Consider the following 26,734-nt stretch of genomic DNA (forward strand, 5'->3'; position numbering starts at 1 on the left):
AAATTTTCTGTATGGGATAACTGTACATACGTGGCTTGGGTGGGGGTCTTCTTTTGGCATTACTACAAAGCTTATTGCAATGGAAATTGCTGTTCCTCCTGGGTAGCATATATTGGGGTTTTTTTCACTGTTTGGAGAGAATGAACAGGCATAACAGCTTGCTGGCCAGTTTGGATTCATCAGCAGATTGAACCTCTTCTAAACTAATTTTGTTATGCATATTTTGCTTTATAATGCACTGCTTCATGTTTTTTACTGTAGGAAAAGATTTTCCGGTTTGATGGCCTTTTTTTTTTTCCTACCTGTTTTCCACAAAGTTTACCTCCCTTCCAATTATCTATAAAATAATAGAAGTAATAATGCTTGTCTTATCCTTGTGAACATAAGAAATGATGTAGAAAGTCATTACTGTGGAAACAAGATAGACAAACTAAAAGTCTCAATTTCCCTAATAGCAACAGTTTCTACACAAACATTACTTTAGATTCATTTTTTAGATTTTTAGGACTATCTAATACTGCTCATTACTCAGCACACAAAATATGTTTGGGACTTTTAACACTACATATTAGAATATCATATGTATTTCTTTGTTATCAGTAAAGTGCTCCACCCCCACTTCTATCAGCAGCAATGAAAGAAACACAAATATTAAAACCAGGCTGAAGGTAACATTCTTTGCCTTTTATTCTGGTCTGATTCTAGACATCTACTGTGCTTTGCCATTCTCACTTTACTGAAGCATAAGTTGAAACAGAGATGCATAAGTAATAACAACTGTCAGCAATACTAAGTAGATAAGAAATTACATTTTTTTTTCTCTTCTGTTGATCAAGATATTTTGTGTGCTGATATGAGATACATACAAACACTGGCAGTTTCATATCTGCCTGGTGAACAAACCAACCTTCCATAATCACCTGGCAGACAACAAACTCAGACATAGAAGTAGATAAGAATTTGAGCACTTTAAATTTAATATAGAGTCTAGAATTCAAAGACAATTACCATGAATTCAAAAATTTTTAAATGGAAAATATAATGAATTTCAACATCCTCTCTCCTGATTCTTCAATGAGAAATGGGTAATACAATAATTTACTAAATGGAGGGTGGTTTTGGATTACAAAGTTACTTTTATGAGAATGTGTTGATGCTTCTGAGATTGGAGATAAAAGAGACAAAGCATTTTTAATAAATATTCAAGCCCCAGGCAGGTCTGAAATCAATATTTTTCTAAATATCAATCTCATATAAACCTTATAGAAATTTTTCTTAATATTCATGGAAATGTTAGATATTATATTATTTTGGCCACCAGAGGTCTCAGAAGTTTTTCAGTGAAGGCAAATGCAATAATGCAAATGAAAGACTCATACCAGTTAAAAAGAAGCACTGAGGAATTTGAATAAAGAGAGCTTTTAGCTGAGAGCCAGACATCTACACAAGCAAACGTTCATGGCAATCAGAACCTGTTATGTGTTCTGTTTGCTGAGGGAGGGAAGGGACCATCTTTGTTGTGTGAATAAAGGGTGAAAGTAGCAGTTAATAAAAAACCCTGGTTCGGTCAGTCAGCAGTTGCTGAACATGCTATGGAGACATCAGGGAGATGTCTGCTTTTAGGAGAGGTTGAAATTTGAGTTTTCCTGCTCTGAATGATTGCCTGTTCCGAATGTTTCCCGTTCTGAATGATGACAAGGGAAACTAGAGCAAGTGACAGGCCAAAAGAGGCAGTGCGTGTATTTGTTACAGGTTTTTTTGCATGAAGCTACAATGAATAATACCAGCCATCAACATGAATTATTAGCTTGGGGATAAACCACATACATATACATATAGGAGAAATATATAGGAATAAAGCAAATTAAGCAGAACCATCTGAATCAGACAACAGGTATGGTGGTAGCATGGTTTTCTCATGACCTTTTTCATGACCTACAGACCCACTTGCATAGAGAAAAGATAAGTAATATTACAGGTTTATGACTTGGTCAAATGGAAACTCACAGGAAAATTTTGCCCTCTTGGACAGGTATTACTTACAGGAACAGAAACTTACATTGCCTGTCACCTTAGCAATGGATATAATATATCCTTCCCTCAGCCTGCTGTCCTGGTGCATCCTGATGGTGACACTCCAGGTATGAAAATACATATGTAAGTGGCATAGAAGTTAGAGCAGAGAGCATTCTGCATGCTATGAGGCTGCAACTGCAGAAGAGCAAACCTGTGCTTTTCCTGTGCTGGCTGGGATGGCTAAAAGTACATTCACTTTCTGCTCCTGTGGCTCAGCTGACAGGCTGTAACTTTAGCTATAGCATCTTAAGCACTTGTATGGATCCTTAGATAAAGAAGCTAAGCAAGCTAAAGGAACATAGGCCAGGCATCCAATTGTCTGTATAAGACTTCAGACTGTATGTTTTGTTCTATTTATAACCTGAATAATTTCATTTTATTCAAAAAATGAGCTAAATAATTGAATTGAGGCTTTTCATGAGTATAATGAGTCTCACTTGACTGATTTCTTATAATACTATTATAATGAAATATATTACAAATATATAAATATATGTAAATAATTTATTAGAAATATACTTAAAACCAAATTAAAATGGCTAAATTAAAAATTAAATTATTAAACAAAATACATCTAAAGAAAGTAGTAAAGATATTAAATAAAAAATAAATATATGTTAATCTTTATTATCAACCTTCTTATGTTATCCTTCATATGGATGTTTTTGTCTGTTGTCCAGGAACCTTTTGTGACATCAGTTAATAGCCACATTACATTAAATTTATCTTATCTATGCCTTTAAGTAAAATTTCACAGACAACTTCATGCAAATGCTCAGTTCATGCAAATGAATTATTACAACTCCAATGTATTTTTGAGTACTTCAAAACCTGAATGGCAATTGAAAGCTTATCAATTTTTCTTCCCCGTGATGAATACAACCTGAATAGTACTAAATCCTAAGAGAATTTTTCAAGTTTTCAGCATTACCGTCAGTCTTGGAGTTTTTAGCTTTCTGCAGTGTGACTGGTTTTTGAGCTAATTATATACCTTTAGGAAGCCAAAGCTTACAGAAGCAATCTGTGCATTATATTTCCACCTAAAATTAGTGGGAGAGTTTCCATTGTTTTTCTTAGGCGACTTAAACTACTTTTACATTATTTGCTCACTATTTTTTTTAAATGAAAATCCAAAGCTGCCTGCTAAGTAATGGAAGCATAATATTTACAGTATTTTCAACTGAAAAGAAGTGAGAGTAAAAACAAGACAGAAAAGTACCTGGTATGAGATAACTGACTGCATGCTGTGCTTAAATGAACAGCACATTCAAATCAGCTACCAAGAGCACACACAGGTCAGTGAGGGGAATATGAAATTTCTTAATTATATAGATGAAACTCCAAGACAAAACAGGAATTTTGCATATCTCTTTGAGAAACAAACCATTTTTCAGATCATAGGGTCATCCATTACTCTGTTTCTATTTCTCATGATACATTTCTTTTAATTCAGACTTTTAGTCTGACATATCTACTGAATGTTCTAAAAATTGCCTAGAAATTCAACTGGAAATGGCCTATCTGTAAATCTGTACAACAGTGCTTTTTTCTTTGGTTAAAGCCAGATCTGATGTTTGACCTCTGTGTATCCTTGGAGACCTTATCTCACATCCACATATTCTTTAAAATAATTGTTAATACCCCAAGTATTTTTCTGCTGCCTGCTTTATCATTCTGAGTTGAACAGTGCTGGAACTGATATGAAGTGAAGTGAAATACATTCATGTCTCATAACTATTCCTTACCTTTTGTCTTCCTGATTTTACCCTATGACCTTTTTATTAAATGTTACATATCTTACATTGTGAAGATTTAAAAAGAAAGGTATTTCAGTTTTATTTTTCTTACTGGTAATGTTTTCTGCAAGCAGAAGACAGAGTTATTCTAAAATCTGTTCATAATCTGTAGGTATTTTAAATATTTTTGGTGCTTTATGAATATAGTTAAAAACTAACAAATATTTCTATTGTACTCTTTAAACACACTTATTATTCAGGAGTGAGTTTTCTCTGCCTACTCTTTTTTTTTTTCTATCTTTTTTTCCCACTCCGTATTTTATATTTAAAAAAATAAAAATTCCCAGATGCCTTTGGCAGTTTTCCATGGACTTCAAATATAACCAAGCTATTGTCATGAGAAAATATTGTATAATATTATTCATAATGTACTGATTAGAGCATTAAAAGTTTTCTGATTGCAACTTAAACTTTTTTTAAGATGAATAATTGACATCACATTTTGAGAGAAGACTGAAACAAAGGGTATGAGCTACCAAAGCACCTAGAAATTTTCTTTGAAAAGGAAGGTAAAAAGAAGTTTTATGTTCTTATAAACTGAATTAAACACTGATAGCTAATAAGATGGGGAGGACTGGAAAATGCATTCTTTCCAAATTTCTCAGATTTTCTGCTTTAGAATCATAGAATCATAGAATCCTAGGGGTTGGAAGGGACCTCGAAAGATCATCTAGTCCAACCCCCCCTGCCAGAGCAGGGCCACCTAGAGTACATCGTGCAGGAACGTGTCCAGGCGGGTTTTGAATGTCTCCAGTGAAGGAGACTCCACGACCCCCCTGGGCAGCCTGTTCCAGGGCTCTGTCACCCTTACAGTAAAAAAATTTTTTCGAATATTCAACTTGAACCTCCTATGCTCCAATTTACATCCATTACCCCTTGTCCTATCACTGGTCACCACTGAGAAAAGCCTAACTCCATCTCCCTGACACTCACCCCTTACATATTTGAAAACATTGATGAGGTCACCCCTCAGTCTCCTTTTCTCCAAACTAAAGAGACCCAGCTCCCTCAGCCTTTCCTCATAAGGGAGATAGCTAGAGAATAAAAATCCACTGAAGTAATCTATGCAAAAGGTGCTAGAATTTCATATAATCACACTTTATCTGAGAAAGATTTAATGATTTAATGAAAATGAATGTACAAAATATTAAAAGATAACACAATGGCTACCAGTGGATGTTTCTGGGTAGTAAAACAAGAGTAAAATATTATAGCCTTATGACTAGAAAATGATGGTTTTATACCCTTCTGCTACTTTTTTGCAGAGTTTCAAACAACTAGCATCCACTATGATGACAGAACAAGATGAAGGTGGCTTAGCCCAGCTCTCAGGATTTTTATATTATCAATTTAGGAAATTACTTGCCTCTTTGCCCTTGGCAGTGGGACAAAAGCCAAGAAAGCATCAGAAGCAAGACAAAAGATGATTTTGGCTCTTAGCTTCTATAAGAGTCTCTTCTGATTAAGGTTCTCAGTAGAATTCATTGTTGACTTGTAACACAGAAGATGCAATTCAATTCCCAGATACCTCAGATTCCTACCCTGCTAGCACTTACATTCTGCATCTTAATCTGTGATTTGAATCACTCACAGATTGTCTGTCTTTCAAATACAACACTTAAAAAAGTTACGTTGATACCCTTGGGAGTTTTGTATCACGGGAAAATCTGATGTGTCCTTAAAGAAATGTATGATTTTGTATCTGAGAAGAAATCTAACCTAGATGCATACAGATGTATGAATTCAGAGGCAAGATCTGCAGCAGAGGTGGAATTTTTCTCTGGACTTGCTGAAAGCTTTTGCTTAGGAAATCTGGCAAGCCAACTAGAATCATTCCCCCACTGAGAGAAACAGATGTGGTAAATTAGCATCTGGCTTCATACATAAATTCCACACAGAGATAAAGTTAAAACCAGCCAATGAAAACAAACCAAAACCCAAAAAAAGCAAGTTAAGAACAATAAAAAACCAAACTAGGGACAGAGGATAAGCAAATTTCCTTTCCTTCTTAAAAGGAAGGTGACTGTGAGAATCATCCTGTCATCGTCCTCCTCAACAGAAAACTACTTTCTACATTCCAGAAGCAAAATATCTAGGAAGCTCTTAGTGCCTGACAGCTTCAAAGTGGTAGTGTCCAGGTGCCTTGTGACAGAAGACCAACAAAACATCTTCTCTAAACAAAACATCTGTCCATAAAATCACAAAAGGAAACTCAGTAAGTTTTGTGACTCTGCTGTTGAAACAGTTGCTTATAAAGGCAACGTTTTCCTTAATTCTGATTTGGCAAAAATGTTCACTAGGTATTTTTTTCATGTATAAATGATCTCAGTGATTCAACAAGGGAGAATTATTCCCAGTGACTAATTCATTTCAGATTTATAGAATGTTTTTCTTCACATGAAGAAATCTAGTTGAAATTTTAAAGTATTTATCATATATTCAGTTCCATCTATTCATAATTCAGCTGCAACTGCAGTATTTGTCACCATAAGAATAACCTAAGGATAAAGAGGGTATTTTCAGATCTTTATGTATCTATTGCAGAAATTCTAAAAATCCACGTTAAATATACCTTTAAATGCCCTGTACACGCTGAACACAAATTCCATCATGACAGCTCTGTCAATAGCACGATTTAACATCTCTAGTATTGGCATAATATGGGATTTGAAACTCCATACTGTTGACAACAAACCATGTTTAATATGGATATGAACCAGTATTTTCCAATGTATTATTCAAGTTTTGGTGTTATACATTGGAGTTGGTTTTGGAACTGCATATTTCTAAAATGCTCAGAGAAGCAGTACAATAAATAGAAAGTAAACTTCAGTATCAGCGTTTTTAAAAACACAAATTAATTGTAGCATGACAGTGAGATGCAACTTATGATAGTCTAGAGAAAGGCAAGAAAAATTTCAAGAAAACAGATTTATTTATTATTTTTTTTAACACTAATGATCTAATTATATGAAACAGAACTAAGAGGTTCATGAGCTTGTATGGATAAACAATTTTCATGGAAAACCAGACAAATGTTTCCAGGCCCCACTATCCACTTACAAAAATCTCTTTCACATAGAGAAACAGGATGTTTTCTTATTACAGGCTCAGTAATTGATTGACTTCAGACTTTTAAAAGATAACATAGCTGAATAAAGACTCCAAGTCTTCAATAAAATTACTCCTCATCCTTATTTTGATAAATCTCTTTGCTGTCACTTCAACATTGTAAACAGCAACAGCATGCTGTTGAGTTCCTTCTTCCAAATGTTCTTTGTAGCTCTGACATAATGGAGAATATAAAAAAGTTCTCCCGTTAATAACGGCTTCTCTTTTATCTGCCCTTATTTCACCCTTCACCTAAGCAACTCTTTTTTAAATAATATATTGTTACAGCTATTAATGAGCTGTCTGAATATCAGGAAAAAAATAAAATGGTAAAAATAAAATCTTTATGTCTTGTCAGGGACTTGCTAAAGGTCCAGATGCTCTAGGTAATTTAACAACACTTAGCACCCAGCAGCAGCTTTTGAATATCACAGTGGATGCACAGCACCTGTTCTTGCAGTTAAATTAAGTATTAGCAGTTGATAAATCTGACGACAAAAAATGAGAATCCTCTTTTAAAGATGTATGCTGCAGCCCTCAAAGCCTACTCAAATCTCTCTGAATAATGTCTATTTGTTTGGTTTCTGGCATCTTTCTCCTACAAAAAGAAATCACGTCTCTTTCCCTGCTCTGGACATTTGAGTAGTACTTAGCTGTCTGTATTGGCCAACAGTGTGTGGGTAACAACAGCAGGACAGATGGCTATGGATTAATGTTTAAACAGTAACACTTCTCTACAACCATGAAAACCACTAACGACCTCTTTCCAAAAAGACTCTACATCTACAATTAAATACAACCACTGTTCACAGTTCCATGTCCTTTGGTATAGAGGGCATATGGGAAAAAACAAACAAACAAAAAATAATACTGAGGATAAAATATTTGAGAACTGAAAAAGAATACCCTTTTCCCCAGTTTTCAGCATCAGTTTTCTGGAAACAGTGGAAGCATCCTGACTTGAATTTAAAATACAATGAGGTAATATAAAAAGCCTATAAAGCAGAAAAGAAGTGGAGGACTGCTGTACTGTTGGAAAAGTAGCTGTTAATAATTCAAATCTGCTTCAGTGTACATGTGTTCTTACTACAGATTTCTAGAGTCAAAGTTAGCAATGAGATGAAACACTGCAGCACTGAGCTGAGGTTCATATTCAGTGTACTGGTGATCCCTCCGCACAGAGTAAGTCCTGCACTCTTGCTCGTCCTCATTTGCTGCCTGGATAACACTGATTTAGTGTTCCCTTTCATTGCTTTTTCATCAACCCTAAAGTGACAGGGGGTACACAACATTAGCTACTGACCTCTCATGAGAAAAGAATCCTGTGTCTGCAGCTTTTCCAAAACTTTACTGTGGGAAGCCAGCACGCTGCCAGTCAGTCCTCTGTGTGTCTGGCTATTCCTGCCAGCACCAGCTGTCAGCAGCTGGGACCTGAGGCATCACTTGAAGCCCAGATTCCAGCAGGCTGACTGAGAAATTGTCTCCTACTTGTCCTTCTTCCTCCCCGCTTTGGATTTATTTTGTACTTCTTCAAAACAATCATAGAATACCTCAAGTTGAAAGGGACCCAGAAGGATCAGAGTCCAATTCCCTGCTTCTGGCAGAACTACCTAAAAGAAACCATATGACTGAGAACATCATCCAGACACTCCTTGAAATCTTACAGGCTTGCTGCTGTAGCCACTTCCCTGGGCAACCATGTTCTAGTGACAAACCACTCAGTGAAGAACCTTCTCCTATAGTCCAATCTGAACTTTCTCTGACACAACTTCATAACTTTCCCACACATAAAAGAAGAAATGTCCCACTTCAGAAAATGGCTCAATGATAAATTTTAGAGTGACTATATGCAAGCAAATTGGAGCAGCTGCAGAAGTAAAAAGCACACTGCCCAGTGGCTGCATTCACCTTGAAGGATTTCTGAAGTCCAAACATTAGAATGCATATTTTGCATTTGAAAAGACATCTTCTCCTCCATGTGCTTGTCCTTTACAAACCAGCTCTAGATTACGGGAATAAAAACATACCAGAAAACATGTACTGGACTGTAAAATTCCTTCCAAACATAGATGATGAACAAACTGAGAAAAAGAGAGAGAAAATAACCTGTGTGCATTTTGTCTTTTAGTCTTCCGTCTATAATATTTGTAGTAAAGTTCTAAATGTACAATGTGTTTTTCTTTATGTCTGTCATAGACAGCAAAAGGTGCTTTCCTCATTAAATTGATACAACTTCAGATATGAACTAAAACAAGCTACACCCTGTATAAGAGGTAGAAATAGGAACCTGAGCTCAGACTGAGGGAAGGAAAAAGAAAATAAGTTGGATCAAGATTCAAATGTCAAAAACTTTTATTCTGAAGAAGACAAAAAGAAGAAAATATACTGAATGCAGAAATAAGCGGAAGAGGTCTCAAGATCCCAGCTCTGGAAGTACTTCTGAAGTGTTTAAATAATTTAATAAAAAGTAATTATTTCTAAGATTAAGATAAAATTATGTATAACATGCTTGTGAGGATGTTAAAGCAAAGAGTTTTATATCCACAGCAATAGACTACCTTTGCTATGCTTTTTAGGACCAACAACGTAAAGGCACACTTATCCCTGAAATAACCACACAGAAATTGCAGAGAATTTAATTATTGTCTTACTGCTGCTTATGTTTTTGTTTACTCATGGGGGATTCTTGACATATCAACTGACATGATATGCACTTGTATTTCAGGAATGCAGTTTCAGGTTAAATAATGGCCATATCTACCAGGAGAATTAGCACTTAGTCCAAATAAGTGACAGAGATATAGCTTAATGCTCTTTATTTTTATAGCACAGCTTTTGTATGGCAATTCATAGGGGAGATGTAAGATTTATTTTACACCTCAGGGTATTTCAAATACTAAACAGCAATGTAGTGTGTGTCTGCACATAACATAAATAAGAGTATCTTAAAGATATGAAAGATATTGTTTAAATATTCAAACTGTACCTAAAGGATTAGCAGTGATCTGAAGTACTGCAGAAAGTATCTTTCAAAGAGATTTTATTACCCAATACAAACTGTGTTGCAAATGGTTGAGGACACCAAGTATATTTAATAGTTTTATGAGTTAATTAAGTAATGGATATATTAAAAAAGTATTATTTTTCAATCCAGTTAAAGCAAGGACTAGTAACAAGAGCCTAAGTTCACCACTGTTGAATATCAAATGTACATATGCAGATTAACACAGAGAATGATGCAACTAATTTACAAGTGAACCAGAAGTAAAAACTAAAAAAGAGTAATTTGCAACTGTTTTTACTGGTCCATTAAGTATTACTCCCTCTTGCTGCTGAATCAAAACAAACAAAGAGGCTTTGTATTATTGGAACATGCCTTAAACAGAGAGTTGCTGGTGAAATATGGATGAACTTAAAATAAATAACAGGTTAATTTTTAAAAGGCTATTTTGGCAGGCCCATCAAAGTGCTGGCAAAGAAGTTTCAACCAGTTTTCAGAGTTTCACATTTTCCTAATATTGTACTTCAAGATAATTAATTAATGGGAGTAGATTCTCATGGTAACTTAGCCAAAGTAATTAAGAGTATATCTGAATATATTTTATGTGAGCTCCTATTGCAAAACCTGTTACAGCACAGATGGTTTGTAAAAAGACTTTTCCAGAGCCCAGACAGACTGAAACAGAGGTAACGTCACATTGCACTGTAAATTATGAGAAGGGATGAGACTCAGATTCCAGCTGGGCATTTCAACTGTTATGAGCAGCATGGCTTGCTTTCTGACTGCCTCTTGGCTCATCTCACACGTTTTGCCAGGAGGAGATGTAAAGCCATATGGCCTCTCAGACTATGCTCTGTCGTACCTTCTGCAGTGATTCCTGAAGCTGAAAGACATTCTTTAACTCTGCAACTAAGTAGCTAGCTGGCTTGTGCTAAAAAAGGGCATGTTATCTTGCATTTACCTCTCTTCAAAAAAGTCTGACAATGGATTAATACCACAAACCAGAAGATGAGCTGTATTCTCACCTCCAGATAAGCTGCAGGTATTCCTACAATTGGAAAGAGTGTTTAGCTGGCTATAAAACTTTGATAAGAAACATTATACTGTAAAATGTGTATACTCAGAATGTATATTTTGCTGTATAAGTTATCTAAATATTCTCTAAATTGACAGCAACTGACTTAAAACAAGGGAGAACACAAGATAACAGAATAACATGAAACAGGAAATTCTGTTTCAGGTGCAAAAGTACATAAAAAATGTAAATGATGCAAGCAATTGGCACAGAAATCACAGATTCTGTGTTCATTGTTTCACATTAGAAAAGGCAGGAATGACTTAACTATAAGCTAAAAACTGGTGCAAAAATAAGAAGAGCCTGATCAATGATAACATGCCACAAAATCACCTCCATTTCCGATATCCACAAATTAAGGTGGCTTTAAGAAGAAAAACAACAACTTTTTTTTAGTTAAGGTACAAAAGAGAATGCTGATAAACAGATAACTGATTTATCTAATTTTGTTTCTGCAACGTGTCTTCTTAACAATATTCATAGTTCAACTGCACCACAGTGGTTACAAGCAAGAAAGTAAGACTAGCAGAATGTTTAATGTATTTTAGATTTTTGAAATGTCACTCTAGTTTGAGAGTACAGATAGGCAAATCTTCCTGATAGAGAAAGGAAAAAACCTTTATTTCACCTGTTTCTCAAAGTTAAGTTCTGATCCATATTCTATAGAATAATAGAATGGTTTGGGTTGGAAGAAGCCTTAAAGATCACTTAGTCTTGCCCCCTGCCATTGGCAGAGACCTCCCACTAAATCAGGTCGCTCACAGCCCCAAACAACCTGGCACTGAACACTTCCAGAGAGAGGGCATCCAAAACTTCTCCGGGCAACCTGCTCCAGTGTCTCACCATCCTCACACTGAAGAATTTCTTCCTAACATCTAATCTAAATCTATCCTCTTCCAGTTTAAAACCATTAACCCTTGTCCTATCACTACATGCCCTTGTAAAAAGTCCCTTGCCAGCTTTTCTGCAGGCCCCTGCCGTCTTCATCTCTCCAGGCTGAACAACCCCAATTCTCTCAGCCTTTCTTCATAGGAGTGTTGCTCCAGCCCTCTGATCATCTCTGTGGCCTCCTCTGCACTCGCTCCAACAGTTCCATGTCCTTCTTGTGCTGAGGACTCCAGAACTGGGCACAGTACTCCAGGTAGTGTCTCATGAGAGGGAAGCAGAGGGGGAGAATCACCTCCTTGACCTGCTGGCCATGTTTCTTTTGATGCAGCCCAGGCTACTTTTGCCTTTCTTGGCTGCAAGCATACGTTGCAGGTTCATGTTGAGCTTCTCACCCAACACACTCAAGTCCTTTTCCTTCAGCTTTTTCTCAATCTGTTGTCTGTCCAGCTTGTATTTGTGCTTGGGAGTACCCTGATCCAGGTGTGTGACCTTGCATTTGGCCTTACTGAGCTTCATGAGGCTGGCATGGTCCCACCTCTCCAGCCTAAGTCCCTCTGGATGGCATCCCTTCCCTCCAGTGTTTTGACCACACCACACAGCTTGGTGTCATCAGCAAACATGATTTTCTGATTCTATGATTTCAGGCTGCTGTGTATGCGAAGATGAAAAAATACATTAACATTGTTCATCCATTGTTACTTAAACATGTTAATACTTCCATTGTCTTAACAGAAAATTATTTCAGCTTCATAGGAATCTTAAATAAGCAAATGTCTGACAAAAGGTATCATAGATCTAGAGTAACATGAGTAACAAGTTCTACCAAAGGCAATTCTAAATTCAAGAATGTTTGAAATGCTGTCTCATGCTTCATATTTTATTTGACATCTGTATGTTGCAAAGGGAACATCACAGACAACATTCAGGTAACAATTTACTGTCATCACCTCCCAAGTGAAGGGGTAGCAGGATGTGTTACCAAGTTAGGTATTGGTAGATATAGACACAGGGGATTGGTACATGTGATACAAATAAGAACGATGAAGGAGACTATTTCCATTCCCGGAAGTTTCCATATGCATAATGTCTAATGTCCAATAGTTTCTGCAAAAGAACCTGTGTTCTTGTGGTGGAACACAGCAAGGAAGCAAGCACATGTGAAAAAAAAATCTCAAATACACAACCTAAATTTCGTGATAAATGGATGGAGTGTCATCAAGTTTAACAAGTTATTTGAATGGCTATATCTTTTAGTACTGTTATCAGTCATACCAAAGCTGTAACTGAAAACTATACATCTGCCTGCTATTTTCAAAAAGTAATTACAAAAGTGTGATATAAATTTCACTGGTATTGCAATAATTTTTCTCAACTTGCATAGCTCTAGACATCTGAGTGAGCAGAGCTCCAGGTTCAGGAGCTTTCTAAAGCTGTGACTTGTAGAGCTCTGGACATCTATGAGAATTATGAATCTTTCTTAAATAGCCCAAAGCTTAGCAAAAATGTAATGCACATTTTTGCACATTCGAGATATCCTCAGGGATCTTTATGAATGCAAAAAGGTCAAGCAATAGCTGCAAAGCCTGTCAGAAGCAATAAAATAAAAGAAGAAGAAGAAGAAAAAAACTCATGAAAAAATGAGAAAGTTGGTGAAGTAATAATCAAATCTGAATATGAAGTTATGCTAAATACACATACGGGTTTCAAATGTCATCTTTCAGCCATACTTAATTGGATCCCTTTAGCACTTGTCAGCCTAATGTACCCCCCATTCCAAACCAGGCAGAGCTCTACGTGATCTGTGAAGACAGCACAGGAACAACAGACTTTTGGCTTGAGGTGAGCAACTATTTTGCATTTGTAAGACTGGCAGAAAAGAAGCAAATAATTTTCCATGTAGCTTTAACCTATGGGAACATTGACTACAGAAAAAGGGTTGTTTCAAACTAATTGAGTAGAATGCATGCTGCAAAGGGTATTGCTAAGTAAGGGCTGGGAAGAGAGAGACGTGACTACTTGTTCTTATCTAGTTTAGATACAAAAGTCTGTGGATGGTCATCTTTACTCTGTAGATACACTTGATGTCTCTGCTACATCTGCTCTGCTAGTCTTAAATGGCATGTCTAAAAATTGAAGGCTGTAGAGTCCTTTTTGAGATCAAGATACAAACTTGGCAGCTTCCTGACCATATGTCATAAATAGACTGGAGCACAAACCACCGTTTCTAACTCACTTGGTACAGATCCCAACAGAAAGTGTTGCTACACCTGTGACTGTCTCTCTGTACAGTTTTCATTGTGAATATAAATACATTGTATTGTAATAATAGATGCATCCTTGGTATTGTAAGATCTGGAGCCATGACTTCACAACATTTAAACATGTAGCCACTGAATCATCCCGTTCTCCTAGCTATCTTTTCTTAAGTACTTTTTCTTTTCCTAGATGAGGTATGATGCAAAAATGTTTTAATGATGCACTTTACTGAAATACTTTGTGTTCCACAGCTACTCACAGAACTGCAAATCTGTTATCAAGGCTTTCAGTGGAATTTTTTCATCTCCATGGGTGATCATACAGTATTTTTCCTCCCAGACCCAGTTTACACTAATCCACCTTCCAGTTACTGTTAAAATCAGATGCTATTAAGGCAGTCCTACTCTTGCATAGTGCAATTCCAAATACTATAGAAATAATTTTAGTTGTCCTAAAATTGGACATACCAACAATCTGAATGTCAGAGATGAGAGACCAAGCTATTTATTGCCTTGAAACATCACTTATGTCCTGTCAAAGACAGGAAAAATGCCAATGATATGACACGTGCAGGAAGTGCATCATTATCTACCAAAATGCAAGGCCATCCTTCTTTCTTTTCAGAATGTTTCTACCATGCATAGAAATTTGTATTCAATGCCACACACACAGCTGCTTCAGCATCTAGCAACAGTGAAGGGACAAAGAGCATTTCTGAAGAACGCAGGGACTTTCCATAGCATATTACAGCTAACAGAAATAAATCTTTTCTGATGTTAGCAAACCTGGAATAGAGAGGTCCCCTTCCCTTAACTCAGCAGCTATTTCCATGATTCTACCTAGACAAGAATTTAAAAATTGTCTTTCTCTGCTCTATACAACAAAATATTTTAGAAGGGTAAGAATAATACATTTTGAATTTTACATTCCTATTAATTTCTTTAATTTCCAATAGGAGAATGTTCAGGCTTTTACTGATTGTACTGGTAGTTATGAGTGCCTGTACTAAGTAGGAAATATTAAATATTAAACAATAAAATAAGGAATATTTTATATGCATTCAATACTGCATGAGGAATTTATAAAAATTCAAGAAGATTTTTATGTTAATATAAGAAAACATAAAGGCAATACAGCCATCATGGAAAAGAAAAGGAAGATAAAGAATAAGAATGAATACAAATATGGTATTGCAATTTAGCGGACTTCCAATCTCCAGACACTCTGCACCAGCTGCACACCAAGAAGCTTACAGGTGCTCACTCTCATGATGGCAATGTAAGAACACATGTTTTCTTCAGGCTTTTATGTTTTTAGAATATTAACCTCTAGTGTGATGTCTTTAAGTAGGTCAGTCTCAATGCACTTGCATACGTTTTCAGTGTTGGATTCACTTAGCACGAATAGTGTTAGCAATCACAATACCATATTTATTTCAGTCAATGTGAATGTTTGCCATGGGCATCTCACCTTTTAGCAATTACCAGCTGAAATGGAGGGTTTTAATAATACAGCTACTAGATGAAACAGAACTATGTTCCATAAACGCACCGGGCAAGTACAATATGGCTAGAACAGGTGTTAGCTTAATTTTCCTCATCTGTAGCTGCTAGCAAGTCTGGTTACCTTTGCACACTTATTTGATGTGGTCATTCAGGGAAATCAGTGCAGATGGTGTGTCACTCTGTAGGCACTTGCCAAAGATTTTTTACAACTTGAAGCCACTGTCTCCAGCCATTATGAAAGCTCAATTACAAATAGAGTTTAGCTAAAAACTATTTGTGAGCACATCCTTGGCACTCAAGGAAAACAGAAGGGATAAAACAGTTTTATGCAGGAGTATGAAATATGTTTTGCTGAGATTTTTTAAAAGTTTATTACACCTGTCCTCCCAAAAATCATGTTCCATTAAGGTGTATTTTAACTATTCTGAGGCATTTCCACTTCCTCTGCCTTCAGTTAATGCTGAATCTTGCTTTTATGATCCACTGTATGCACTGGGGTTTGTATGAGTACACAGACTAGATTTTTTTCTCTGACTATTCATCAATCTTTTACTTTCAATGTTAATCAATGAAACCTATTCATAATGATAAATCAATATACATGAGAGTCTTATAAAGAACACTCACCTACTGTCAGTTGTCCAGTTAACTGTCCCATGTGATTTCTTGCATTCACTGTTACATTTCTGTCAGACTGTAAGACCAGCGGGCTATCCTGGGAAACATGTATAAGACAATACATGAGAGAAAAAAATATTTAGGTAAAATTAAATTAGAATTAAATATAGACATGCATGCTGAGAGGGGAATTGTGCCAATGCTTTTTTAAAGAAAAATCATAAAGTATTTTAAAAGTCCCTTTTTTAATACAAAAGAATAACAATAATACTACTTTAAGCTTATTTCTACATAAAATTCCTGTTTTAGAACGCAGAGTGAAACTTAGTTTAAACAAACTGGGCTTTATTTTCTGAAAATATTACAAAGTTACAAATTAAAAAAAGTTATTAACACAAACCTGTTCCCTTATCTCTTCCTACATACTCCTAACATATTTTTTATTACCTAACAGTACACCACATTATTCTATTAATCTGTACAACCTGTAGCATTTGGATTGCACTTAGTAAAACCTTACAAAGAAAGCTGTGCATTTTGTTGAAGGTAAAAGGTATTATTCTCAAAAAGCAGAGAAAGAGAGCTCTGGAAATGTGGTCATATAACAGACAACCCTGATCCACAACCAACAGTACCTGACAAGAACTACTAGCAATCAAGCTTACTGATCATGGTCTCATTGGAGAGGGATGAGTGCATGAGGGGAGGGAAAGTTAAGATGTGGCTGCTGCTGCAGATTCTCTTCCCTCCCTGGAATCACCTACTACCACGCTGTTCATCCCCTGAAGTGAGATCACGGGCCTATTAATGCTTCTGGCAGTTTGCTAGCACTTACCCATACTTAAGGAAGTTTATCCAGCACCAATAAGACAGAAACAGCTGGAGAACTGCCCTAGTTAGGGGCTGGGAAAATATTTCAGAAAATTACTATATATTCATTCCCTGGATATCCATTTTGGTCATTCCTGGATTGACCATAGTAGGTTATATGAACTACTTGTGTGTCTGAGTGTATGTCACTGAACATATTGGTTCTTCCTGATCTTGAAAGATTTTTGAGAAGGAATCGAGGAGACATAAAGATTTATTTTTACCTGAATGACACATTAGGTTTGCAATTTTCTATCTATTACATTCCTTTGAATCCAGGGCTTTCCTTTGTTAGAAGCAGTCTTTTCAGTTGTTTTCACCGTGTTTATTAACTTTAAATGATACTCAGTTCCCTGGGAAGTCTGAAATTATTCTGAGCTAATTTCTAAAAGTTCAGGTGTACTTCATCTCTCACTGGACCATGCTCTGACCTCTCTAGCATCCTGCCAATTAGCTCTGCATCACAGAATCTGGCAGATGAAAGTCACTGTTTAGCTTGTCCATCTTTCTAGATAAAAAGCTATAATTATCAGTGAGACACTGTGTTCAGTGTGACTGGTTTGAGCTAAACATGTGATGCAATCAAGGGAGCTTCTGGCAACAAAAGCAGATGCTAAGGACCTTTTTCTCAACACTTGATTTGATTTCCACTTTCCTTATGGTCCTTTGAAGATCATAAGTCCAGGCAACTGCTGCTCTGGGGAAAGTGGTTGTCCTGATATACAGCTGCATGGCCAAAGTATATTCTTAGGGAGCCCTTTTCACTTATGCCTCTCAGATTTCTTGTGCTCAGACTCTAATTCCAAATGAAGACTTAAATCTATAAATTCTTAAGTCTCAGACCTTAAATCTATAGTCCTTAGTTCCTGGATGGCAGGAATAGAGCTGCAAGCTTAAATTCTGGGCCAAAGAAAATGCAGTGGCAAAACTCCCATCAATTTAGGGAGTCCAGCATTTTATCTACCTGCTCTGTTTGCCTGAACCTTGGTTTTTCACAGGCAGTGCCAAAAGACAAGAGGTTCAAGGTACTCAAAGGTAGTCTACTCAGAGGAGTTAGCAACTCAAATAAGATTTAGCTAAAATCAGTGGAATTGCAGATCTTCAAGATCTATAGTAAGTAAGGCAAAGTCATATAAATACAAACTAGCATCTATCTGCAGCATAAAAATGTTGGATAATTTTATCTCTGGGTCAGAAAATTAGATCTGCTACTCTTTTGACATAAACCTCATCTTGCAATTTAATAGATTTGATATTCTACAAAATACTGCACGTTCAGATGGTAGAAGTGTCATAAAAGTGTTTTTGTGGCAACTGGAAATTTAGGAAAAAAATGCTTGATGAATATATGCACAAGTAATAGGATATAAAAATGGATGAGGAAGCTCTCCAAATACTGCAGAAGCACAGGAAGATTTATTTTTTTAAAGTCAGAGAAGCCTGGAAACATGCATAGTTACTGTCTTGATATAGTTTTCCAGGATGATACTGCCCAATAGCTGATAAAGAATAAAAAATCCAGACTAGTATGTTAGCAAATAATTTCTGTGTATTTACTTAATGAAAAACCTGATTACACCTGATGAAAAAAACACACATGAAAAAGGGTAAAGATATATTACTTCTGCTGCTGACATTATATACAAAGAAATATATATACACATATCAGATCTTCCATTAAGAGGAAAATATAAAGAATACATTCCCTTACACCTAATTAAGTAATGTAGTTCCAAAAAATTAGTTCCATGGCTTTCTGTAGCTCAGTGTTAAGAATTTCAGGAACAAACATGGTCCATATTTATAATATAATCACATACACGCAGTATAAAAGTTATAGTGAACAACTCCAAGGAACATCCCCAAAGAAGTTCTTCAAAACTTAATACTATTTCTTGACACTTCGTTCATTTTAGTACATGAGAAACAGAAATAAATGGCACATCTCTATTGCCCACCACAAGCTTTCAAACCCTGGAAAAGGCCATATCATAGTTGCAGCCACAGACCCCTGAGTTCAGAAGCTGGTTTTGCTGCCTGAAACTGCAGCAAAGGACACTGGAACAGGGAGTTTGCTGAGGTAAAGGAAATTTATACCATTTTTGGATCTTTGGAATTTGATCTTGGAGCAAAGTAGTCTAAAAATCCAATACTACAAGCTCAAATCTGTATTATAAAATCTTCCTCCACAAAAAGCACACATAAAAAAATTGTAACTGGAGAGCTGACCTTTTTCCTCCCCCTTCCTGTCATGGAAATTCAGATCCGGCCCTCCTGTTTCTTCGTTTTTCATAGCAGACAAACCAACACAGCTTATTTCACACTCGCTATAATTCCAACTTGAACTGCAAGAATGTGTGATGAATTAAGAATAGCAGTGTGCTATATACATTTTCTCTGAGACAGGTATAGTTTCACATATACTACAAAGCCAGTGAAAATTCTTTAAGTGGAACAAGTCACATTATTCATATGATAATTTTTAAGTATTCAGGAACAGCAATAGTAGGGAGTTCCTTAGATATCCTTTATATTTGTCGTATGAAACATTGGCACAGAGTTGTCTGTGATGTTACTAATTCATTAATATTTTCTTTACAAAAAACAGATGTCATTTTAAATAAAGCATAATGGGCTCTATATCTACTCATCAGCAGAACACTTGAGCTGTCTATTTCTGCAACTGGTCAGAAAAGACATAAATTATTTGTGATGAGATTTTCAAAGTTACAAAAAGGAGCACAGTCGAAACATTCTTACAGTTACATAGAGCTTTTGATAAGAAAAATACTCTAAAACAGAGGGATCCTTTCAGGGCCATGAGGGCACCAGCAGCCCTTCCTAGCCCTGCCCAACCTCCCTGGGGCATTCCCTGCCCCTGGGGGAACCATTTTAGTCCAGACCCACTTGAACCACTCTTGGCAGGGATTGGCTCCCCTCAGCAAGCAGTCAGCCCTCACTCCCTCCTGGCAAATATGAGGACAGCAAGAACCAGATGATGCTCATGATACTGCAGGAGAAGACTCCTATTACAAGTGCTGAAACATCACAACTTAATGATTTTCAATAGTTTATTCAGGGCAAACCAGATGAACATAATGCTATCTATTATAGTCACTACTTATCTAAAACAGTTATGCATCTGGGATTCATTACAGGATAAATAAAATTAATTCAGTTGGGTTTGGGGGTTTTTTTTGGTTTTTTGTTTTGTTTTGATGTCTTTTGTTGGGTTTTGTTGTTGTTTTTGGTTTTGTTTTGTTTTTTTTAAGCATTCTTGAATCTCATTCCAGTTATAAATACAATGAAAAATCTGGGGATAAAAAGGGTTTGGGTTTTTTTTTAGTAAAGTTCACAGTGCACTACTAATAAGTGTTAACTTTTATTTTTAGAGTTAGATGAGCAGATTACTGTAAGTACATGAAATACTTACAGATTGCTTTATAATTTTACTAAACAATGTTCCGCATGAGCAATCATAGTAAAACTCTAATTTTTTACAGATGGTTCAATTATTGTTAAGATATTTTGGACAAATTTCATGCCTTTTGTACACCATTCAGCCAGGCAATCCCAGCCAATTAGCTTGGTTTTGAAGAGCATTTCCAAACTGCACCTGTTAAATTAGAAACAGTTTAAATGGAACAATTTAATTCCTTTTAGTTTAATTCAACATTAGTTTACTCTAGGTAAGATGTAACACTGTATAATTAAATATAATCCCAGAATTATGATCAGAACACAGTTAATTATGATTACACCACCCACTTTGACACTTTTAGGAATAGCAGCAATATGTATACCCTAGCTTATAGTGCAAGCACAAGCACTCATGATTTGATTCCTGTTTTTGGGCAAGCACACCCCTTCAGGTTTCTACACAGTGCCGTATAGGTGTAAAAAGTAATTCAGTAAATAGACAGGATTCTGATCTGCCAAACCTATCTGTTTGTGAGAGGATGTAAGGTTATATACTGCTCTGTTGTTTGAGGATATCTCCATATAGATATGGCAGGACATTTCCTTACAAGGTTCTTACCTACCCTGATAAACCAATGACTCAAAAGGACCATTGTATTTCCAAGGTATTTTTGCATTAAAATAAAAATTTAAAATAAAATCAGTTAGACTGTGGTTTGTTGAGAAACTCACCATGGCAATCCCCATATCCAATCACACAGTGGCCGTACATTTCCAGACTTCAGCAAAGACAGGGAACGTGTTTCCCCACTGCTGCATAGCCCCACAGCTTGTCTACTGCTTTAGAGGCTCATACTGTTGGTGACTGGAGAAGTTGATCACTGTCTCTGGTCAGTGATACAGGAATTAGCACCAACATTACGTGAGTTATTTGACCACATCACAGCAACAAAATGGGAACTGAAAGAAATGGAAAATACTAGGTCCACTGGTCAGTCCAGCAGCCCAAGGGAGTCCAAGAGCAACTGAGCAGTTTTGCAATAATAACATGGACAGATCAGGCACATGAGGGATAACAAGCATAAAGACTTCTTTGAGGGATTTAATGCAAAAGGTTTGGGAGAAGAATGAGAAGGAGTGTCAGTCAAGATTGGTAGAAAGCTGAGCAAAGAAGCTGTGAGAGTACGGAGACCATTCTGTGAGAGTCTGCTGATCTCACTGGTTGGAATTTGCCTCAAAAGGACAATTTTAAAGTGAACAGCCCTGGCTAAGGTGGCTGGGTGATGCCAAGAGAAAAAGAACTCACCCCTTTGTGGCACATTGGACCAGATGGAAGCCCTCCCTCCAGGCAAGCCTGTCTTCAGTGGCTCTCATGCTAATGAACCTGGCTTGGCTGAGCACAGCAAGGTGTGGGTGAAGTTCAGAACTGATTGCTGGCATTGAAGGCTGTCTGAAGTCTCCCCCAGGCCATAGCTCTGACTAGGGTGAGGAAAACACCTTGATTGTTCTGCTGCTAATGCCCCTGGCTTCTGCAGCAGCTGACTGACAGCTAAACAAAAGGGACTCAGGGGTATATATGGCTGTCCATGCTGTGGCTGTTTTGTTGCCTCTTGACCCACCTCCATCTCACATCAGACCCTGTCCAGGATCAGCGACATCTTGAAGAAACTTGCTGGGCAGCTGGGCCACTGGTATTGACTCTCTCTCTCTCTCTCTCTCTCTCTCATTCTTTCTTCCCACTTTCTTACTCTTTTTCTCTCCCACCCCTCTCTCTCTCTCTCTGTCTCTTTCTCTCTCTCTTCTCCTTTTCCTCTCTCCCTTTTTTCCCTGGCAAAATATCCCCCATACTTTCACGGGGTTCTATCATTTTGTTTGTGTGAACTGTCAAATAAAAGTCTGTGACTGCACCTGACCTTCGATGGTTAGATTTTGTTCATGTGGATCAAAAGAAAAAAATAATTTAATGTTACTCCAAATGTTACACATTCTTTATCTGTTTACCCATTGTACAGAACCAGAAAGCCAGCATGCTGCTCAGTAACCTACCTTACAAATGCAGAGGCAATGATTGAAGCGGACTAAGAAAACACGTCTGTAAGTCTAGGAGTCTCAGAAACAAACTTTCTATCAGGAACTTAATTATTAGCATTAAGAAACATGAAGGAACTTGAATAAAGAAAGATTTGGAAAAAACCAGACCTATAAATGCCAGCAATTGCCAAGTTCTTGAGTACTGAATAAGATGGAAGTATCTGTTAAAACTAGTGGAAACTTTTAAGAGCTTAGGACCACCAAAGCAAAAATTAAAGAAAAATGCTAGTCATCAGAATATTCACAAGATACTCTTTCCAATAACATTTCCAACATTCTTATTTATCAATGTATTTTCAGTGAAATACAAATTCTATTTTTCCAAATCAAGGAGGGAATGTACCTCATTTAATTGACTCACCAAAGAACTGAAAAGCCGTGGAAGACAGGTAAAAAAAGAACAAGCAAATAGTTTGAAAAAACCACTAACTGATATTGAAAGAAATATTATACTTGAGGGTACTGACAAGGTTCCAAAAAGCATACTTTCTGGATAATTCTTGTTCATCAAAGCAAGTTATTTCACTTCCCAACCTCTGGCCTCATTTCATGTCAGCTTCTTAAATGCTGAAGGCAATCACAGCTATACTCCAACTTCATGATACAGGAAATCTGAGCCCAAAGTTGGTTATACCTACCAAAGGAGGTAATAGAGATGTAGCCAGCAAGAATCATACACAGCATTCTGAAGACCCACAGGAACTGGTGAAGCTGCGCAGTGATCATGGCTATAACCTCCAGACAGAAATAACTTCCTTGTTTTACTTCCTCGTATAATGCACCATGAAATTTTTATGACAGCAGAATTCAGTCATGCATAGGAAAACTTAGTGATAAAGTAGAAACAGATATTTTAAAAAGCAGACAGAAGACATGACTTTTCTGGAATTAATTTAAACTTCAAACAAAATTTTAAATGGACTTTAGATATAAACATCTCAGCTAAAAATAAAACAAGACTAAAAATGTACTTGGAGGAAGCCTGTTAAATACCCAAAGCTCTCTCTCTCTCTAGTCATTAAGCTTGTGACACAGCAAGTAAAAATGTATATTACTGAGCTGCAAAATCCCCAGAAGACTTTAATTAGGACAAATGTAGAAAACAAATATAACTCTCAAAATCTGAACCCAAAATCTTAAAGGTAGAATCACTATACTTCACTCCTTTCAAACCATCATTTCTTGCTGTGTGGATATATCAGTTACTGAAAGGATTTTTTTCACTAAAGTTAGTCCAACAGTAGTCTAAAAGCCCCTTATGCTATTTCAGATCCTGGAAAGCAGTCTTTCAGTTCCTGTTTGAGTGCCGGTTTCAACCATGATTTACCATTACAGTGAAACAAGACTGCGTTTCTCATGCCTTTTCAACTTAAAATGGTAAAACTTGAAATATAGCAGCAATTAACTGCAGGAAGAGGTTGAAGACATTACAGGAAAATCAAAGTATATGCACCAATTTAAAAGTAATTTTCCATCATTCCTGATTGAGGGAGCACTTCTCTGCAGAACTGGAATTGCACTTACTTTAGACTCACTAGCTGAGACAAAAAAAAAAAAAAAAGGTGTAGTCAGTGATCTGATCACCTAGATATATGTGTAACTTTTACCAGATTCCTAGTTACTGAGATGTCTATGGCATGTCTATCAGTTCAACATCCTATGGAAAAATTATAAAATGAAAAAATTGCCAAAATAAACTTATTGTTATATTTACCTAATAGCATGGAAAATCTGACATAAAAGTTCTAAAAAATGTGAAAACTCTAGCATATCAATAGCTCTGGATTTCACTTCTGTGGTGCCTTTTAGACATTTGAGTCACTAGGTTTTGGGGGTTTTTTCACTGATTTTTGTGACAGATCTTTTCACATTCTAAAGATGAAGAAAGATAAACAAATTCTAAAGGATGGTTAAGTTACAAAATTGAATTTCAAAAGTACATAAAATGTAGCAGAAATCTGGAATAGGTTATCTCAGACAAAGTCAAAAAAACTTGCTACTACTACTAATAAAAAAGACCATTTAGTATATATTAAATTAGTATGTTAAAGCAAAATATAAATGCAAAAGTAAGGCAAGACAATATACTTAAAATGTTTAGAGAGTTTAGCAAGAAGTTGTATTTTAAGCTAATATGAAACATTTTTTTATAGAAAGTTAAGGCGGTGGGAACATATTTGTTGAAATTATGTCACTAGTATTAGCAGCAGCTTCAATAACAAAAGTCAGAAATAGCTATCTGTATTTTTGTTTCTTCACATAGCTATCTTAGTTTCTACAATGCTGGTATTTCCTGATAAGCCTTCCTTCAAGAAGAATCACTCACTGCTGGATCCTAATTACCTTGGTACACGCTTTCTGCATTGATAGTTGTCTCTACTGTGCCTGTATTAAATAACCAGAAGCACACAGATTTCAAATGAACTCTGAAAGACCTTACTGAAAAGGAGGGATATTATTGTCACTTTACTGAGCTTGCACCCATTGCTTATTATGTCAATTGTTAGATGCTTTCAGGCTTCATTATTGCACTTCCTTGATGCAAGCACTAGCAATTCCACGGATGCTTAGCATGAGGTATAATGAGGCTTTAATAAAAGCAACAAAAAGAATGAGAATGGCAATTACAGGAATAACAAATAATACATTGATTATATTTAGTAATGCCTATTATAAGAATGATCTAAAATTTCAGAAAGCGTCTTGATCATGCTATCCCAGGGATGAGGACTTTTATGGCAAAAGTCTCAGCATGTATTTTATTGGCTGCCAAGCACAGGAATTCAGTCCAAAAATGTCTTTCCAGCATTTCTTTTCTGCAAGTAACATCTGTGGCATTATTGAGAAAATTAACTGTTGGCTACCTAGCTAGAAAAGTCAGATAACTTTCCATGTACTCTGGCTTTAAGAAGGCAGGGGAAGCTACTTGTTAACTCTTCCGTTTGATTTATGGAACTATGCCTTACACCCTTCCACACTACTTGCAGTCAGTCATAGTTTTGTTTTCAGGACCAAAAAAAGTTCCAAAATTTGGAACTCTCCTATCTTATAAGAAAGGATCAGTCTCATTATTTCTTTCCTTTTCTCTAAGACATTAAGTTTCCCCAGGTGACCCTGCACCTCTGACTACTTAATAAAATAAACAACTCTTGTTACCACAAGTTAGGAAGAATCAGTAAGAAACCCAATATTAGCTTGAACACAACAGGTAGAAGATAGAATTTGAAGATTAAAAAAACAAACATCCACTACACATCAAACATTTGCCTGTAATTCTGAGACACTAACAGCTAGAAAGTGACCTTGAAAAGGTTTTGCTATTGTTGATTCTCTAACCTTGCAAAACATTTAATAATAAGCTTTGCCATTAGAATGACACAAGCTTGGTCAATATATCTGAGCACAGAATTTGCTTCATGTCTCCTCTAAAACTTGTCATCTCTGGAAAGGAGATATTCATCCCCCCTTTACTGCAAGACATGACTTGGTGGTTCAATAAATTGCCTCTCTGCAAGAAAATTTGCTCTGAGACTTGACAATCACAGACTAAAACAACTCACCAGCGCTCTTCTGAAGGTCAAAATTGAGGAAACAAAAATGCCACAGAGAGGATTATGGTTCAGGGAAAGAGACGGTATATGCCCCTTTAGGGAAGCATATTATTTTCCAGTGGGAACAGCACTAGTGCCAACTTTGCAGTCATAGATAATTGCCACCTTTTAACAACACAGATCGTTTCCAAAGGATGTAATTAAAAATTTGTCTTTCTACTCGCTAGCTATTGAGAATTTATTTCTGTTTCAGTAACTGCTTAACTTTCTGTTACCAAACTTTTCCACAGAAGATATTAAAATACTGGCTAAAACTTCCCTCCACTGACAGAGGCTACAACAAATACAGCTCTGTGACTTTGCAGTTTTCTACAGATAACATTAAGATTAAAATAGTATGAGAAATGCCAAGGACCTGGATCACTTGTGCAACCTGCAGCATTAATCAGCAAAGTTCTAAAGATGGAATTTCTTTT

General features: G+C 36.4%; 1 protein-coding gene across 2 annotated transcripts in view; it reads right to left on the bottom strand.

Moving 5' to 3' along the window:
• The window catches only part of SGCZ (sarcoglycan zeta), a 406,404-nt gene that overhangs the window by 49,555 nt on the left and 330,115 nt on the right, over positions 1–26,734 (bottom strand). For both annotated transcript variants that reach the window (XM_008491837.2, XM_030449929.1), the window contains exon 4: positions 16,336–16,423. In XM_008491837.2, the coding sequence (XP_008490059.1) occupies positions 16,336–16,423 (88 nt within the window). The remainder of the gene's footprint in view (positions 1–16,335; positions 16,424–26,734) is intronic.

This window comes from Calypte anna, chromosome 4A, assembly GCF_003957555.1.
Source record: "Calypte anna isolate BGI_N300 chromosome 4A, bCalAnn1_v1.p, whole genome shotgun sequence".
Taxonomy (NCBI): domain Eukaryota; kingdom Metazoa; phylum Chordata; class Aves; order Apodiformes; family Trochilidae; genus Calypte; species Calypte anna.